The sequence below is a fragment of the Typopeltis vanoorti genome, chromosome 7 (genome assembly GCF_054136105.1).
Source record: "Typopeltis vanoorti isolate ZY-2024b chromosome 7, IOZ_Tvanoo_1.0, whole genome shotgun sequence".
NCBI classification, from domain to species: Eukaryota; Metazoa; Arthropoda; class Arachnida; order Uropygi; family Thelyphonidae; genus Typopeltis; species Typopeltis vanoorti.
Window position 1 is genome coordinate 86,122,583 of NC_143555.1, and position 18,314 is coordinate 86,140,896.

Sequence of the window (18,314 nt, forward strand, 5' to 3'; positions counted from 1 at the left end):
TGTGTTTGTTCTCTAGAGAAAGGTTTCTGGACTACGTAAAAATAAATTTTAAAAAAATTACAAAAAAAAATATCAAGTTGATAATAAATGGGAAAAAAATCCTTGGCCCATCCATGGTACAAATGTTATTATAGGTTTACTAATAAATTTTCTTGGGTGGGAACAATATTAAAAAAAATAATAATAATAAAAAAAATAGGGCAGTTATATCTGTTACTCAGCCATGCCAGCTAAGCATGGAACTTAAACTACTCCTATACAAGATGCTGATCAGACCAGTCCTGATGCATGACTCACCCACATGGAGTCGCACATTGAACTCAGATGCTAACAAATTACAGATAATCCAAAACAAATGTTTATGAGTAGCATTCCGAAGGTTCTGTAAGAAATGTATAGCTTCATCGAGAAGCTGATACCCTTGAGATCAAAATTTTCCTACACAAAAGGGTTGCAGAATTCTTTGCAATTGCTGCTATCCTCCCTAATCCATTAATCTGACATGCAGTAGACTACAGTGAGCATGATCCTCCAAAACACAAATGTCTTAAAACCATACTGAAGTTAAGTAATTTTATTTTTTAAATTTTTTTTTTCAAACCCACTGCCAGAAGCTGAAAATGGGTGAGCAAGAGGTCCAATAATATCCAAGTCTTTTATGGTCTACCACATAGCAGTAGATTACACAAACAAATATCTTAGGACTAAAATTCCCCCAAAAAATCCATACTGAACAAGTAAATTTTTAAATCCTTAGTTTAAATGAATCTTTAAATTATTAGTAGTGAGGAGTAGTCCATAATGAGTGAGCCAAGTACGCAATAATCTTCCTTAATCCAGCAATTTCCTTGTGTATCTGATAAAGGGGATAAAGGACCACATGTCCAATCGATTCATCATGTCAGAACAGTTAATACTATTCTGACATCTGGGGGTATTGAACCAGAAACCTCTCTCAGAATATTTGATTTTATCCTGAGGAGAGCTGTTTACTTAATAGACAATCTTTCCTTTATTGACTTCCTCCAATCACTCACTTTCCCTATAGATTATTTGTTTTAGAATTGTCTTTTTCTGTAAGTATTTCCATGGACACTGCTCCACTGATCTGATCTCCACTACTCTAATCATGTATGAACATGGCCATCTGGTCAACATTTGTATGTTATTCAGCATCAGCACCAACTTCTCATCTTCTTCCATATAATCTTTGTCCTTTTTAACAGAATTCTCCATAATGTTTTCCCCCTGAAAGTTGCACTCCATCTCTTCAAGAAACATTAACAGATTCTTTCCTTCTTGAGAGAGAGAAATTGTTTGTTTCCTTTGAAACACTAAATTAATGATCCATAATGTTTAAATTCTGCAATTTGTTAGTCTTAAAGGTATTATCTATAGTATTCTCAATGGTTTACGGAAAAGTTGCCCCTAGCATTTCGCCCCATGTAAATAATGAGTAGGTTACAAAAATGTAAATACAGTCAACTCTCGATAACTCAAATTTTTAATAACGTCTCAGCCCCTTTAGTGGAGACTCAATGTTAAACCCTCTCAATTACTTGAACTGAACTTCTGATAACTCTAACTTTTCTGAACAAATTTTCAAAATTACATTCGTGTACAAATTGTCACATAGCTTTTAAACTAATTTCTCCTTTTTTGTATGTCATCAGGGTTCTCTTTCCATTGTGTAAGTATTAACTGGAACTGTTAATCCTTTCACAATGGAAAGAATAGATACTTGACCACGAAGGCAATAGTCGTGGTTAGTGATGGACATGGGGGGAGAACAGTGTGTTTGCTGTTTTTGCCACCTCATTATCGGCGGTGCATCGCATGAACAGGCTGACCTTCGCAGGCAGTACAATATCTACATATTATTTTTGCATCTTGATTGATTAATCCTTTGTGTACAATGGCAAAAAGTGTTCCGTCAATAAGAGGCAAAAGAAAATTGGCAGATGATGACAACCACATTTACATGTTTTCAAAGAGAACTGTAGATGAACAACATGGAACCTGGGTTTGTGAAAAACATTCCACCTGCAAAGGGCGTGTTTGGACTGAGGGCTTGGAAGGCCCAGTTGTGAAAGTTGTAACTAAACATAACCATGCAGTTCAGACTGCAAGGTCGGAAGCTTTGCAATTGATTGGTCAAATACGGCAACATGCAACAACCACGGACAAACGGCCACAGCAAATTGTTGCATCAGTAATTACAGAGGCTTATGCCAATGTCACGGCATTACTTCCTAAAAAGGATTCACTTAAACAAACTATTCGTCATGTTCGATGCAACAATGGCACTCCTGCTTTACTGAACAATCTCCAGGACCTAGTAATTCCACAAAATTATTAAGAAATTATTATCGATGGCAATGTACAACAGTTTTTGACATATGATTCTCAGGACGAACTGCTCCTGGGTCTTTTTTTCTTATTTTTTCCACTAGTAACAATCTTCAGTTATTAGCACGTATCCAGGTTTTCTGATGCAACTTTTAGAACAGTACCCTGCATTTCCAGCAGCTTTATACAATTCATGTGGTTCAATTCAATGCAATTATTCCAGTGGTCTATGCGCTTCTGCCAAACAAAACTCATGGCACATACGTCAAGTTGCTTCAAGACGTTAAAAATCTACAACCGGGTCTCCAACCTCAGCAACTTATGACAGATTTTGAACAAAGTGCCATGCAAGCCTTCCAACAAGAATTTACTAGTATTGTAAATACCGGTGGTTTTTTTCATCTTTCCCAAAGCGTTTGGCGAAAGGTACAGAATGAAGGTTTAAAAGCCCGATACGAACAAGACCATGAATTTGCTCGTTGGATTCCGGCATTGACATTTATTCCTCCTGCTGATGTTATTCAAGCATTTGAAGATTTAGTTGAAGCTGATGACTTCCCCATTGAAGCTATGGTAATTTCAAACTACTTTGAAGATACATATATTGGAAGACGACAACAGAGAGGCTGGCAATTACCCATTTTTGCCATTGAATTGTGGAATGTTGTTTACACATGAACACTGAATGATCAGCAATGTACCAACAACGGCATGGAGAGGTGGCACAGGGGATTTCAAGAAACTTGTGCTACTTTATTCCCAAATATTTACCGATTCATTGATTCTTTAGAGAAACAATAAGGGCTGCACAATTTCGAAATTACACAACTAATTGCCGGTAATTCAGGCAATCAAAGAAACAAGAAGTATGCTGCAATTTCTGTCAGAATCAAAACAATAGTCCAAGATTTTCAAAATCGTAATGTAATTGATTACCTTAGAGGCATTGCATACAACTTCAAGTTTTAAACAATAATAATGTGCATTTATTCTATTAAAACAAAATAAATTAGAATTATTAAAAAATTATTTACATTTTTGTAGCTTACTCATTATCTACAGGGGGGGGGACTTTTCCAGATCCCATTCTCAATATAGGGGCAGTGTTCTGAAAGTCACCTATGAACTAATTTCTAAAGCTAATTACCAGACTGAAATTCTGATAATTTTTTCCTATTCAATTTTGTATGTTTAATAAAATAAAGAGCGAAAAGGCTTCATTTCGGCAATTCCCAATTATATAAATCAAGCGGATATTAAATCCAGAATTATTTCAAAGCCGGATGTAGAAACTATGACAGTTTCGTAAAGAAGTTGACCAGAGAGTTTACAGGAATACACTTGCCAGTATTTACAAGTTTCCCTAGCTCAGACCATATAGAAGACATAGGTGCTGCCCAAGCGTCTGTATATATTTGTATTTTATTGGTCCATTTTGATAAGGTTTCACTGGCCTGACAGCTGTTTCGAACTGGATGGTTCTCTTCAGAGACCAATAAACCTTAAGAGAGCAAAAACTCTCATTCAGTACTAAGGAACTCAAAGTATCGGAGAGGTGTATTTTTTTGTAAGCAAACTCTTGGTTGATGCATAAATTATTTTATAAAATTAAGAGCCAAAAGGCTTAATTTCAGCGATGCATAATTTTATAAATCAAGTGGATATTAAATCCAGCATTATTTCAAAGCTGATATAGAAACTATGACAGTTTCATAAAGAAGTTGACCAGAGAGCTTACAGGAATACAATACACTCACTAGCATTTTCGAGTTGCCCTAACACAGACCATATAGAAGACATAGGTGCCGTGAAGGCATCTATATATATATATTCATCTTTTATTGGTCCATTTTGATAAGGTTTCACTAGTCTGACAGCTGTTTCAAACTGGTTGGCTAGGGCAACTCGTAAATGCCAGCAAGTATATTCCTGTAAGCTCTCTGGTCAACTTCTTTATGAAACTGTCATAGTTTCTACATTCAGCATTTGAAATAATGCTGAATTTAATATCCACTTGATTTATATAACTGTATATTTAAATCATGGTTCAGTATTGTCATTTTCATTAGAAAATGTATATCCTATAAAATTACGATTGATTGTTTTAAAATAAAATCAGTGCCTTCTCTTAGCATTGGTTGTCTTGCATTAAATATCTTTGTAGTCAAAACCAGTCACATAAATAGACTGTACTGTATTTTGTTACCCCCTTTTTTTTTCTTATTAAATTTATATTTTAGTTGCCAGTTGTGCAAAGATTGGCAGAAATAATCAAAATTTTGCATAGTTGTTGGATAGAATAAGTTGGATTCATATCCTTGGTGGCAAGGCATTGAATCCTAGTGATGGTGGCCTGGAAGGCAGGACAGTAAAAAAAGACTCCAGAGAAGTAGAGTGAAGAATTCAAGAAGAAAAGTATAATAAAAGAATAAGAATGAAAAGGATTGGTACCCTCATTAAGAGATCCCACCACCATGAACAGCTGTCTCTCACATGGAGCGATGCAACCTAACTTGGACTATTCGGTGCAGGTCTTGTCTCCTGGCTTTCATGGTGATGCTGATTCAGTGGGGAGGGGGGGTGCTAAGACAAGTGTTAAAGCTGATATCGAGATTGTGGATTACAGATTATGAAGAGTGATGATTTATGATGGACTACAGGTACTAGTAAACAGGAGAAAGAGGGATGATGTCATTGATATCATCTTCTGGCTGTCATTTAAATATTAGTAAATGTAAACTCATGCATTTTGGTGTTATGAAATATCCAATGTCATTATATTGGTGGGATTCTGCTAGAAGAAACTGATCAGGCTAGAGATCTTGGAGTTTTAGTAGGAAGCTTGAACATCAGGAAGCTGATGTTCAAGCTAGTGTAGGTGATGTGTGGCTTTTCTCAATGAGGCCCTTACTCCCTGAAGGTCTGTCTTAATAATACTCACAGAAATGACCAAGTAAATATGGCTCCTTAAATAATGATGCAAATCATTTATTTAATTATGCAACAGTGAAAATGGTACAGGATTTACTATTTAATCCTTAAGATATATATCCAAAAATCTATGTTTTTTCTTTTGTAAATGTTCATGTAACATGATAAGGGATTTCTAATTGTGCTCAAACTAGTGAGCTCCATTCAATAATTGCTCTCAGGAGTGGAATGCCAGGACTACTCTGAATGCTGTACTGGCACCACAGCAAGCTTTGTGCCCAGTCCGTAGACCACAGGGAAAGATACTACAACACTGTTCATCCTTGCTTGTTGGAGATTAGTGAGTGCCCTGTGTGGCTTTGTGGTAGGTCTGGAACTCTGACACTGAATCCAGCCATTGGGAATGAGTCATCAAGTTTACCAGGGATCCTCAACAACCCCAGTCATTCCCAGAAACCATAGAATTGTCAATTGAACACAAAATAAAGCAGAAAACTCAGAGGCGGCAACAAACATACCAAAGTGTCACTAACTGTCACCCATCTTTATCCAGAATTGTTTGAAAGATTTGGTAGGATCTCCAAAATCAGCAAGTAGCTCTATTCAGGGGACATACTTGTGGAAACTACAGTCAGATACTGTATTTGGCAGTACAACATATGGTTTTGCTTGGATCTATACAGCATACCGTCTATGGGAGAGGACATGTGATTCATTAGTTAGTGCCATTGTTACACCTGGTATCTTAGGAATATAGTATTCTCAGCTATCATGGTGTAACATGAAGAATAAATATCATAAATTAAAACCCCTGCATGAAAAAATGAATTATTTAATGGAAAATTTCTTGCATCCAGTAAAATGTATAAAACGTAAGGGCTGTTGTTAAAGTAGCTGATAAAGGAAGGAATGTATTAACATTGTAATATGACTTAAAATAAGGAATTCTAACTAAATAAGTAGCTAACAAAGGAAAGTATAGATTAATATTGTAATACGATTAAAAATGAGAGAGTTAAGTAAATAAGTAGAAATGGGTGAGTCATAAAATACGTTATGTGAGAGATTAAGTTATTAAGTAGAATTCATAGAAAAAGTTTGAAAGGGGATTAAGTCAGGCTAGCACAAGAAAAGCAAGCTATTGCTTAGGGCCGATCCCCGGATTGAAACATTGAGAACGGGCTTGCCGATCAAATGACGTTTGGCGGGAAAACGCCACCCTAATTGGTCGATGATTAATAAACAAGTAGAAGGAGGAGAAAGGAAGTAAGAAATGGTGGAGCAGTTGGGGGAGCAGCTATAAAAGGGTTGGTAACCCCCTGGAAAAGACTTTTTTTTGGATAGGCGCTTTTGGCCTTGGAGTTTGGTTTTGGTTCCGGTGGAGTTCACGGGGTTTTCCTGAGTGGCGACAGGGGTGATATCTCCTCGTCACAACACGGAAACGAAAGTGAGTGGGATTTCGATTCCTGTTTTCCCGAGTAGGAAGCAAAGAAAAAATTGCCATAGAGTCCTAGAGAAGGAGGGATCTTCTTCGTTTCGACGCTAGTGATAACTACGCAAAGCAGAAAGCTGTAAAGAGATTGATGTCCTCGTTGCTAATAGTAGAGCAAATATATGTGTGTTAAAGTATTCCAGAGTTACGAGAAGTTATACCAGAGGTTCATTAGGAAAAGGATAAAGGCCCATACGAAAAGCTCAAGAAAGGTACTGTAAATCATAACCTATGTTAGCTAGAAATTTGTCTGCGAAAAGTATCGTGATTCCAATACAGATCTGTTGAAGTTATACTAGGACTTTAGTATATGATAGAATGTGTTATGTGTAGATTGACTAGTGTTAAAGATTTGTGAATGATTAAGAGTCCTAAGGTATTTTTGCATGTCTATTATATTGCACAAGATATTTAAATGATATATTTGTGTGTTAATGCAAATAACGGTATAACAGAATAGTGTGAATTAAGTAATTACGTATCCTAAGAATTGAATGCCTAATGTAATGTATAAAATAATTGAAATGTCACAAGTATGTGTTAGCAGTGAATGATTTGTTAATCTATTTCAGTATGAATAATCAGATAGTGTGAATTGATCTAATTTATTCACATCAGGTGAATTTATGAATTAATGTGTATGGCGGCATGATCACAAATAGCCATATTGCTTGTAATAATTTAATGTTAGTCTATAAGTATTTTAGTTTAGTATTTGAATTGTACCATGTTTAGAAACTTAATAAACCTTTTGTTCAGTGATAAAAGAGTTGTCTGATGTTGCTAATCCAATGCACTGCTTAAAATCATCGTACCTAATCACGCGGGAAAATTTAATGTTGAGGAAAGAGATTAAGAGTCACGACTGCAATAATATTTAAATACTAAGAGATATATTCGAGATTGACTTTCTCCCTATTTATGACAACATAAATGGTGCAGTTGATAACCACTTGAAAATATTGTACTTAGTTACGCGGAAAATTTAAGTTGAGAATCGAGTTAAGTGTCACAACTGCAATAGTTACACTTTCAGATATATTTGAGTTCTTTCTCCTTGTTTATGTATGTAATATCCTAAACTAAATATCCCAAAAGGCGTAGTATAAATACAAATATTAGGGGTACTACGGGGAGCAATAACTTAGATATTGGTATAAGTTTTGGTAAAATCCCGGGCATAGAAGTTAGAAGAATATAGATAAAAGGAATTCGTAAGATTAGAGTAGAAATCGTAAATTGGGACACAACACCATTTTTATCCTAGTTGTCTCTAATTAATATATGTATTGTTAGATCTTAAATGATGGCTCCATCAAGAATAGAACTGTTCCATTCAAGATTTAACAAGAGAACAATATCAAGCAAGAGCACACTTGTACTCTTGACAAAGCAGACATAATATGTGAAGATTGAGATATTAACCTTGCTTAAAAAGGAATTAAAATATAAAAGAAGAGGTTGAATCTTAAATTAAAATGAAATTGAAGGAGGAAAATATTAAATTGTACTATGTTTAAGGTTATTGTCTAAAGTAGATGGAATCTTAATTTGTCAAAAATATCAATGTTAAAATATGTCATGTATAAAGTCGTGTATCATCGTGCGAATGAAAGTTCAAAGGTTGTAGTTTGACCACCAAAGATGACGTAATGAGCGATGAGTAGGCATTCGTGGAAGGCACAAGAAATTCGCGTTCCCTAAAAAAAGCGATGCGCCAAGGTGGTGACATCACTCAGTGACAGCAAATGGGAGAGTGTCAGCAAATGGAAAGGGGGCGCAATAATGGGGTTTAAAACGGATTCACATCGTACAGAGACCCTTTTTGCTTCCTTTTACGTTTTTCTCCTGGTTCCTGTGGTGTTCCCCAGTTGCCTGTGCCCTTCCCGTAGGTCTTCTGCTCGAAGTTCCCGAGCGGATCAGCATGCCTGATATCCGACAAGACGGCAAAGCGCAGCATGTTTCCCATTGCTGAGCGATGCGAATCTAAGAAAATATAGCACGAGATGATGGCAGTGTTCGAGTTTTAGACCATCAGTGTGGATCTAATTGATGAGAAAGCAGCAAAGGATTCCTTTGAAGGTAAATCGTGTTAGAAGCGACGCGAAAAATTCGTATGCCCGGAAGAAACAAGTGGCTAATTCGGGGCGAGCACGTGACTCCCACGATGTCGGCAATCCATCATACAGAGGGGCAATCTATAACAAAGAACAGATGAAAGGATCGAGAAATCATCTAACAAGGTGGTAATGTACAAATCTTCCCTTTTTGTGTTATCTATTGGTGACGAAGGTGTAAAATGGACAGAGTTTAGAAAAGAAGAGAGAGAGATTTTTGAGACAGTTTCCTGTGTTATGTTAATTGGCTTGGACTGGTAGTCTACGTTCATAAGTTGTCTAGACCAAGTTTAATGTGTATGGGTCATTAGTAGCAGTGATCTAGTTTAATACCGACATCCATGTTTGTGATATAGATGAACATAAGAGTCTCATGAGTATGTTTGAATAGCCTGTCTGTTTGATTATTATTATCATCCTGCTTTACTTGTATTTTAGTATTAACCTTGATTTCCTTGATTATATGTGTTGTTAATTATGTTTTCCCATGTATACCTGAGTTTGTCTGAGTAAGAGATCGAATTTTACCACTCACGAAAATATCGAACCTATGTCTAGGGAAAAAAAGGGGGTAATTTAAGATGATCTAGGCCATGACTGTATATATACTGAGAACTCAATCTACCTAACTACTTAATCTATATAAGGTATTACTTGAAATCTGGGAAAGTTTCTTCGGATGAGAATTCCTATCCTAGAGTTCTGACTAGTGCAGCATAAACAAATGAATTTCGTCAGAGCTCGAAAAGAGAAATGGCTCCAGAAAGTCAGTTTAGAAGTCAGATCTCAGTAGGCACAAGGAGAACAATAGAGGTAAAATATTTAAGAAAACAACGACGTAACGATGTCATAGCCGGTAGGATGTGTTTGATCCAAAGAAATTAAAAGAACTGGATCAAATACCATGAGTTGGTCTTCGGTCTCATACTCAGCAATCAGGACATTTTGAAAATTTTGGAAAAAGAAAAAGGGAGGGAACTTTGAAGTTTAATCTTTATATAAGAGTATAAGACAAGCGTACAAGAATGTATCTTCCATCAGTTCAGATCTGAGCGACCCAGAATTTTTTAAAAGCATAAACCCCCAGAAGATTTTTCCTCAGTTTTCTGGAATGGACTCTGATGATGTGAATGCCTTATTTGACTACATAGAAGAGCTTAGGAAGATTGGGCGATGGAGTGACTTCCAGCTGCTTATTCTGCTTTGCAGTAAGCTAGTTGGAAGAGCAAAACGTTTCTTTTACTCCTTGCCACTGCTAACAGAGACATTGGATTACCAGAGGTTTAGGGAAATCCTTATTTCCCAGTTTTCAAGGGTGAAAGGTGTGGGACCCAGCCTCTGGAAGCTCCAAAAGATAGTGCAAAAGGAAGGAGAAGGCGCCCATGACTTTCACAATGGGCTGCTCTCATTTGCTAGTACTATAAATGTGCCCGACGAACATTTGTTGACTATTTGTTGACACATAACAGTGTCAACAAATAGTCAACACCGACTATTTGTCGACAACACTGCAAATGTCTTTACCTTATTCAGTGATACAATAAAACTACTTATTTTTCTCACGTCTGCAGTATGGTGGCTGTTGGGAAGGGTGGGTTTACCGTGGCCAGCAAATTGCTATTGCTCCAATGTGAACATGTTTAAACTATTTTTCATGTGTGAGGTATACACAAAACTTTTTACTTTCTTTTTCCATAAAGTAAAATCAGGGGGTATGTTATATGCAAGGGCGAGTTACATTTGAGTAGGACATGAGAGCAGTTCTTTAAACTGCAATATTGCTTTGAGGAACCCTATTATGTTAAATAACTTAGAATTAGTATATAAATTTTGATCCATTCTATTAAGAATGGGTAGAAAGATTAAGCAAATAATGCAGGATGGTTGTTCCAAAGAAATAGACTGATTTTGATGAAATAGTTATATGATTATTCTCACGAGAGGTATTGAATATGTGAAGTGTAATGAAGGTATGTGGTAATTGAAGAATTAAAGCAAATTTAAAGATTTTAATCTTGCATTCTACAGTGCAGTAACTGCAAGCATTGGGAAGAAGGTACAGAAGACAAGCCATGTGTAGGATTAGAAATAAGTCACTCAAAGGCAAGTGCTGTTATTAAGAAGGGAAATCATTAGTAGAAGGAACTGGTGAATCTGATGGTGCAGAAGATATTCACTCAAGGTTGAAAGGTAGCAACTTAAAGGTTGGAACGAAATTCTCATAATTTCAAGAAGAAAATTCTGCTATATTTCCTGATTATGTAAGGGTAGCTGGATTTTGGGTGCAACTTAGTTATGAACACTTAATTTAAAAGTTCATCCATACATTAAACTTAGAAATTGATTGTGTATGTGTGTGTGTGTGGGGGGGGATCTGTAGTGGAACATCTAATTATTGAATACATTTCCTCCTTCAGCATGGTTGGCCAAGTGGTTAGTGTATCTACTCTCTAGTCAAGAGGCTTCGAATTCTGCTATGAGCATGGATGTTTGATTGCCTGTAGGTGGAGGTGAATTTCATTGCTTGGTGAGAGACCAGGTCTGAAATAGCTTGAAAAATTTTCATATGTGGTCTTTTTTGTGAATATGGGAATCATATAATCAAATCAAATCAAATGACTGCTGGAACAAGCTTATATGAAAATAAGCAGGAAATTGAAAGCATCAACCGGCATCCTTGGGGATTGAAGTAGTAGAAGCAAGTGGATCAAATTACAGAGCTAAACAAATAAGAGAATAATTCAGAAAATTTTGATAGGAAATTATTAATAAAATCTTGTGTTGGATTGTAAGTATTCTTTTACATTTCATCCACACACTATCATCATCATCTTCATTTCCTGAAATGATGAATAGTGGTCAAAATATTATTTCTAGCATTTAGTTACTTTAATGCATGCACATTTTGTCCTATATATATATATATAAATACGCACTCGCACGCACGCACGCATGTGACAAATATATATATTCTTTTCTGTTATAGGTTTTGTTGTCCAATAAACTTGATAGTGACAGCAGTTTGAGTTATACTGCAACTTGTATTCCTCTCTACTTCACTTTTGTTGTGCTCATTCTCCTTTCATTTGGATCCAAAGGAGGTAATCACTGTAAGTGTGGTTTAGTTCAGATTTTTATTTATCAAATTGTGAATGGCATATCTTAAGCATTAATGGCAAAATCTAGATGATTTTTTTTGCACTTCATTTATAAGATTATGTGTGTGTGTGTGCTATTTAACATTTTTTGCTATATGATATATGAAATGTATTTTTAAAAATGACTGATTATATTGATTTCTTCATAGCAATTTTATATTTCTGTATAGTGAAATAGCAGTTAAAATGCCATCATTTTAACGACACACACACACACACCACTAAATATATTTCTTTGTCACATGCTAAATTCTTTTCTATTTCAAAGTTGGGTTAGCCATCTTAACATTTTAGTCCTTTCCAGTTTTATTAATCTTATAGATACATATCTAAGGACTTTTAAAACAGCTTTAGAACTACACCATTGGAGAGGCTCCAATATTTCACTACTTTGTCTCTTCTATTGAGAAGTGGTGAAACATACAAGAGTAAAACTTCTAGAACACAACACAGAATGAAAAATCATCACTAGCATAAGTCACCTGAGTCTTTTTATTTATTGTATTATACATATTCATAGATAACACCTACTGATCTTTGTAAAACTACATCACTGCAATTGTGTGCACTAGTAGTGGTGGGCTGACTCCCTTTGCTTTGAAAGAAAGTCAACTTCTTTCCTCATATTAATGATATTCATTTATGAGATTGCTATCTTAAATCTTTAATTTAAAAAAAAAAGTTATGGTTATACAAATTGTATCTCAAAAATTTCAGATAAGGACTTTTAAGTCAGTAGCTTGGGGGAAGCAGTGCATCTGAGAATAGCAGTTAAAAAAAAAAACTCATGAAAAACATAGTTGTGCATTGAAGTGAAATAAATATTTCAAATAGATGTGTGAGAATCATGGAAAATTTTGTCTGGTTTTAGACATGATACGATAAGGTGCCAAAAGAAAAGCTGTTGGAAACTCTACAGTCATATAATTTAAATAACATTGAGAACAGCAATATATACTTAAGAGAAAAGTTTTAATTGAAGGATGTACAGGAAGTTGTTTGATAGGACTTCTTAATTCATCCAGTATATTTCTATGTCTTCATAGTCCACCAGATCTAGTTGTTTGATGTAAAAGCACTATGTGCATCACATTATCAAGAAAACTGGTATTTAATCTGAAATCAAAATCTGAGATATTTAATTCAGATATTTACTTTATGCAGATGATGTAATACTACTAAAGAAACCCAGTACAAGTTTTCAAGACTTCTAAGTAAATTGAATAACTGTAATGGGCAATAAAGACTATAAAAATAAGCAGCTATTTGGGCACAATTTTTAAGTAGGTTGGCAGATTAAATATGGAATCAGATGATAATATAATAAATAAAGCTGGTAGAGATCGAAAGAGATTGAAAACAAAAACCTAACCTTGGAGATTCAGTGGCAAACTGAAGAAAACATTGATCGATTTAGTCAGAGAGGCATATGGTGAGGTAATCTGCAAGAATAGAAGGAAAAGAAGAAAACATGTTAAAATTCCAAGCAAGTAAGTCAGATTGTGTTCTTAGAGAATACAGAGAAAAATGTAAGAGCATTGTGTAAAACTAGCTAAACAAAAATCATGGGAACACTTTGACAAAAACATAAAAACTTAATATCAGGAAGGTGGCAAAATATTCTGGAGGCTATTGAAAAAGCTTAAAAGTGCAGGAAAGAATACTGTGAAAGAAATCAAAGGTGACATGAAAACTGAAGATATTCTAGATGCCTGGAGTAATTACTTTGAAAGACTGCTATATGAAATAAGCAGTGTCAGCACGGTGGTAAAATAACTCTGAGCAGGAATGCAGAGAGGAATACATATTAATAATTGATGTAAAAAAAAGCCACATTACCATGATTTTTCTTTAATGCATTAAAACAAATTCATGGTCAAATCAGCACAGCTGGAATTATTTGTTTTTTCATTTGAAACAATTGTAGTTTCATACTGCTATTAATGACAACTATGTACTTGGGAGTGGCTGTGTTGGTTCATTAGTTGATTTTTGGCACAGGTAAGTAGCATTTTCCCTCTCAGAAATTCAAGTTTTAATTCCACAGCTCAAAAATCATACTATTTCAGACATGCCTGTTGAGTTTAGGGTCACAAGCATGGTCCCACTTGTCTGTTGTGATCTGTCTCTCTCTTGAAATCCACGATTCATTGATTCAAAAATTCAAACTCACTATCAGTTGAATGGCTGAAGGGTTGAGCCTAGCCATCCACTGATTTTCAGGAAGTTATGACTCTAATCTTTACCTACTCCTTTTACCTGAAGGAATAAACAGTGTTAGAGGATTTATTTTATTTTTCTTTATGTATTCGGGAAGCACTAAACCCACAACATCATGCCGTAAAATAAATATTAAGCAGAAATGTTCACTCATATTTTTTCATGCCCACTAAATTTTGAGATGTTTTCCTTTCCAGCTATTGAAAGCAATAAAGAGATGACACTGTCAAGCGATTGCACTCAGAGTATCAAGAGACACACATCAGTCAACTCTGAAATACGTTATCATTAGTAAGGACTTGTAGAGCATGTAGATAGTTCCATAAAAGTGGTTAAGCTAAAGAGGAACTTTTACTGTTTCTTAAAAGACGTGACTGAATGTTTGTAGATAGACATGAAAAAATATAGATGTGCTGACAGAAAGAAATTGATTTGTGAGAGGAGAATAAAACATCCTTTAGTCATGTGTCACCCATGAAGCTGCTAGATTCAGAGTACAAATATGTGCATTTTGGGATTTTAGAGCATCTGAACAATTTTATGAGATTTAATGATCCGGTATACTTTTTTGAATTGATGAATTACTTATCTAGTTAGGATGTCATCACAAAAAAGAATAAAAGATACTGGTGAATCTGTTTCAAACAAAAACAGCACTTGTGATCAGAAAGTTTATGGATTTGAATATGAAACTTCAAATTATTGAACAAGCTGAAAAAGGCAAACATATTGTCGATATTACACATCATTTTAATAGATTATGGTGAATGAAAGACATCAGTAAGGAACCCACAGTGCCGAGCAGCCAAAGCAGATCGAGATGGAGCTGGGGTTTATTTCATAAATACCCAAGTATAACAAGCTTAATAGCTTTTAAATGTGCTCAGTATATTATGTGAGATGTTAGAGTCAAAAACAATTATAGATCCAATATACATCATCGATTAATGAAACAACCAGTGCAAAAATTGTATGGGATAAAATCTGGAAAATGAAAGGTAGATACAGAATACATCATTTGTCTATAGTGGAACATAATGGATATATTGTTGCTGATCCCAAAGCTATTGCAGACACTTTTTGAGAAAACTTTGCCAGAATCTCAGCAACAGCTTCATATCCTGATTTTTAAATATTGAAAGAGCAACAAGAGTAATAGTGGCTAAGCTTTTCTACTAGTGGGTTAGAGCTGTACAATCAGCCATTTATTAAGGAAAAAACTAAAAAAAAAAAAAAAATATTACGATCTCATCCTGGCACAGTAGGTTTCTGATGACATCCATCATTAAGTATTCTGTTGTATAGTAAAAGAAGTAGATTCATAAAAGATAATGAAGAATGTTTTTTCTTCATTACCTTCTACTGTCAGGGGCTCACATTGGTGAGTATGGGCATGGTAAACCCGAGATACCCAAGCTAGACCTGATCTTACTTCATACAAAGTACACTTGGTATATCATATCTGGAGAGTGGTCTTCTACTCTTCTTTCCCTCTACTCTCTCTTTTTACCCCCCCCCCCAGTGCTATTAGAGCAACTCGAGGGCGAGGGGGTAATTCTTTCCTCTCAAACTGTAGTTTCCACTATCTACTAAAAAAAAGCTGCTGAATTCAGATCAAGGAGTGGTGGTTGACACTTGACGAAAACTTAACCATTGAAACCGAATGAACTCTAACCAACCTAAAGATACATGCCGGCTCGACTGTCGCCTAGTCAAACAAGGGTTGCTCCCACTATTAGGGAACCAAGATAGTGAAGGCAAAAAATGTGCTATTGGAAAAAAACATCACCTAATAGACATGAAAAACATAATAAGCATAGGAACGTGGAATGTAAGAACTCTTCATCAGGAAGGAGCATTGGAAATACTACTGCATGAATTAGACAACTACCAATGGGAAGTGATTGGACTCTGCGAAACCAAATGGACTGGAAAAGGAGAATTCCACCATGGACAGTACAAAATCTTAACTTCAGGCAGGGAGGACAACAAACACCAAGAAGGAGTAGCACTTATATTAAAACCAAAGGCTCAAAACTCTATTGTCCTACAATCCTATCTCACCTAGGATCGGATCACTAACTATTATTCAAGTATACTCACCAACTTCGATATCATCAGAAGAAGACATTAAGGAGTTCTATATAGATTTGCAAAAAGCAGTACAGCAGACATCAAGTCAAGATCTCCTAATTGTAATGGGGGACTTAAACGCAAAAGTAGGCAAAGACTGGGAGGATACCTGGCCAAGAGTAATCGGAAAGTTCGGATATGGAGAAAGCAATGAACGTGGCAAAAGACTGCTAAACTTCTGCTTAAATAATAGACTAACAATAACCAACACTCTCTTTAAACATCCAAAACCCCCAAAAAAGACATGGATATCACCAGACAGACAAACCAAGAATATGATAGACTATATTATTGTAAACCAAAGATGGAAATCAAGTATTCTAAACTGTAGATCCTTCTCTGCAGATTTTTTTTTGTAATAGATTTCACGGTTTGATAGGAACACAGATGGATAAGAAAATAACTATTTATTAACTTAAAAGCTAATTTTTTGCTGGTATCATATCCAGCATCTTCAGAGCACACAACACAAAGTTTGTTATAAATGCAAAACAACCACAATCTAGTATAACAGTGGGGCTAGTAAAAGTAATTGCAGCGTGCAACACAAGACTAAAGTCCTAATATGGCACCATCTAGGTTTAAAAAAAAAAAGTTTTGAAATAGTAGTCCAAATGATAGTCTTAGAAAGTTTGAAAAAATGAAATAAAATAAAAGTAATAAATATTAATTTGATCTTAAGATGACTGTCTCCCAAATCTTTGGTACATTTATACAGCCATACTTGTTAAGGTTTGGAGTATGTTTTAAGGCTTCTGTTGATTCCAGGAACAACCTCTCTGACTTGTAGAAGCTTTTGTGCATTACTTTTGTTTCTTTCCAATTGATCCTGTGTGCAGGGGTATCCAAAGCATGGTCTGCCAGACCTGACTTGCCATAGTGAAAGTGTCGGATATATTTTTTGTGTTCACTGAGGCGGATGTCCACAGTTCTTCCTGTCTGTCCGTAGTAGGCTTGATCGCAAGAACAGGGCACTTCATAGACTCCTGGATGTGATAAAGGAGTGCATTTGTCCTTAGGTGAACGGATGAGAGTTGCTAATTTTACATAAGGTTTAAATACTGTGCGTAGTTGGTGTTTGTTAAGCACCCTAGATATCTTTTCAGATGTGCCTTTAATGTATGGGATGGTGATAGTTTTGTTGTAGTAGTCTTCTGTGGTAGATAGAGGGGATTTCTGGGTAGCATTTAGTATGTTATCTATTTTATGGGGATTATAACCATTGATTAAGAAGGTGTGTCGTAGGTGAGAAAGTTCAGCAGCGAGAGCAATGTCATTGAAACAAATTTCTCTAGCTCTATGGATTAGTGTTTTTAAGATACCATATTGTTGAGAAGGGTGATGGTGTGATTGTTTGTGTAAGTATCTCCCTGTATATGTGGGTTTTCTATAAACTGAAAATGATAAGGAACCTTCTGGAAGACGTGTGATCAGTGTGTCCAGGAAGGGTAGGCGGTCATTGGCTTCTAGTTCCATTGTAAAGTGGATTTTAGGGTGCTGGCTATTTAGATGCACTAAAAATTTATTCAATGCGTCTGGGCCATGTGGCCAAATAGCAAACACATCATCAACATAGCCTAGCCAGAGACTAGGTTTGAGAGTGGCTGTGTTGATAGCTAATTTTTCCAGATGTTCTATGTAGAAATTGGCTAAGAGGGGAGAAAGGGGCAAACCCATAGCTGTCCCATCTAATTGTTTGTATATTTTCCCTTTCTTTTAAGGTTAATAAATAGTTATTTTCTTATCCATCTGTGTTCATATCAAACCGTGAAATCTATTACAAAAATGTCTGACAAACACAAGCCTATCCACATGTATTCTCTGCAGATTGTGGATCAGACCATAAGCTAGTATTAGCAAATCTAAGAATAAAGTTAAAATCTGGAAGCACTTTGAGAGTCAAAAGGAGACTGA

General features: G+C 35.6%; 1 protein-coding gene across 1 annotated transcript in view; it reads left to right on the forward strand.

Moving 5' to 3' along the window:
- LOC150104834 (transmembrane protein 185A) overlaps positions 1 to 18,314 on the forward strand; it is a 98,357-nt gene that overhangs the window by 70,576 nt on the left and 9,467 nt on the right. The window contains exon 6 of the mRNA XM_090396003.1: positions 11,876 to 11,999. Coding sequence (XP_090252129.1) covers positions 11,876 to 11,999 — 124 coding nt within the window. The remainder of the gene's footprint in view (positions 1 to 11,875; positions 12,000 to 18,314) is intronic.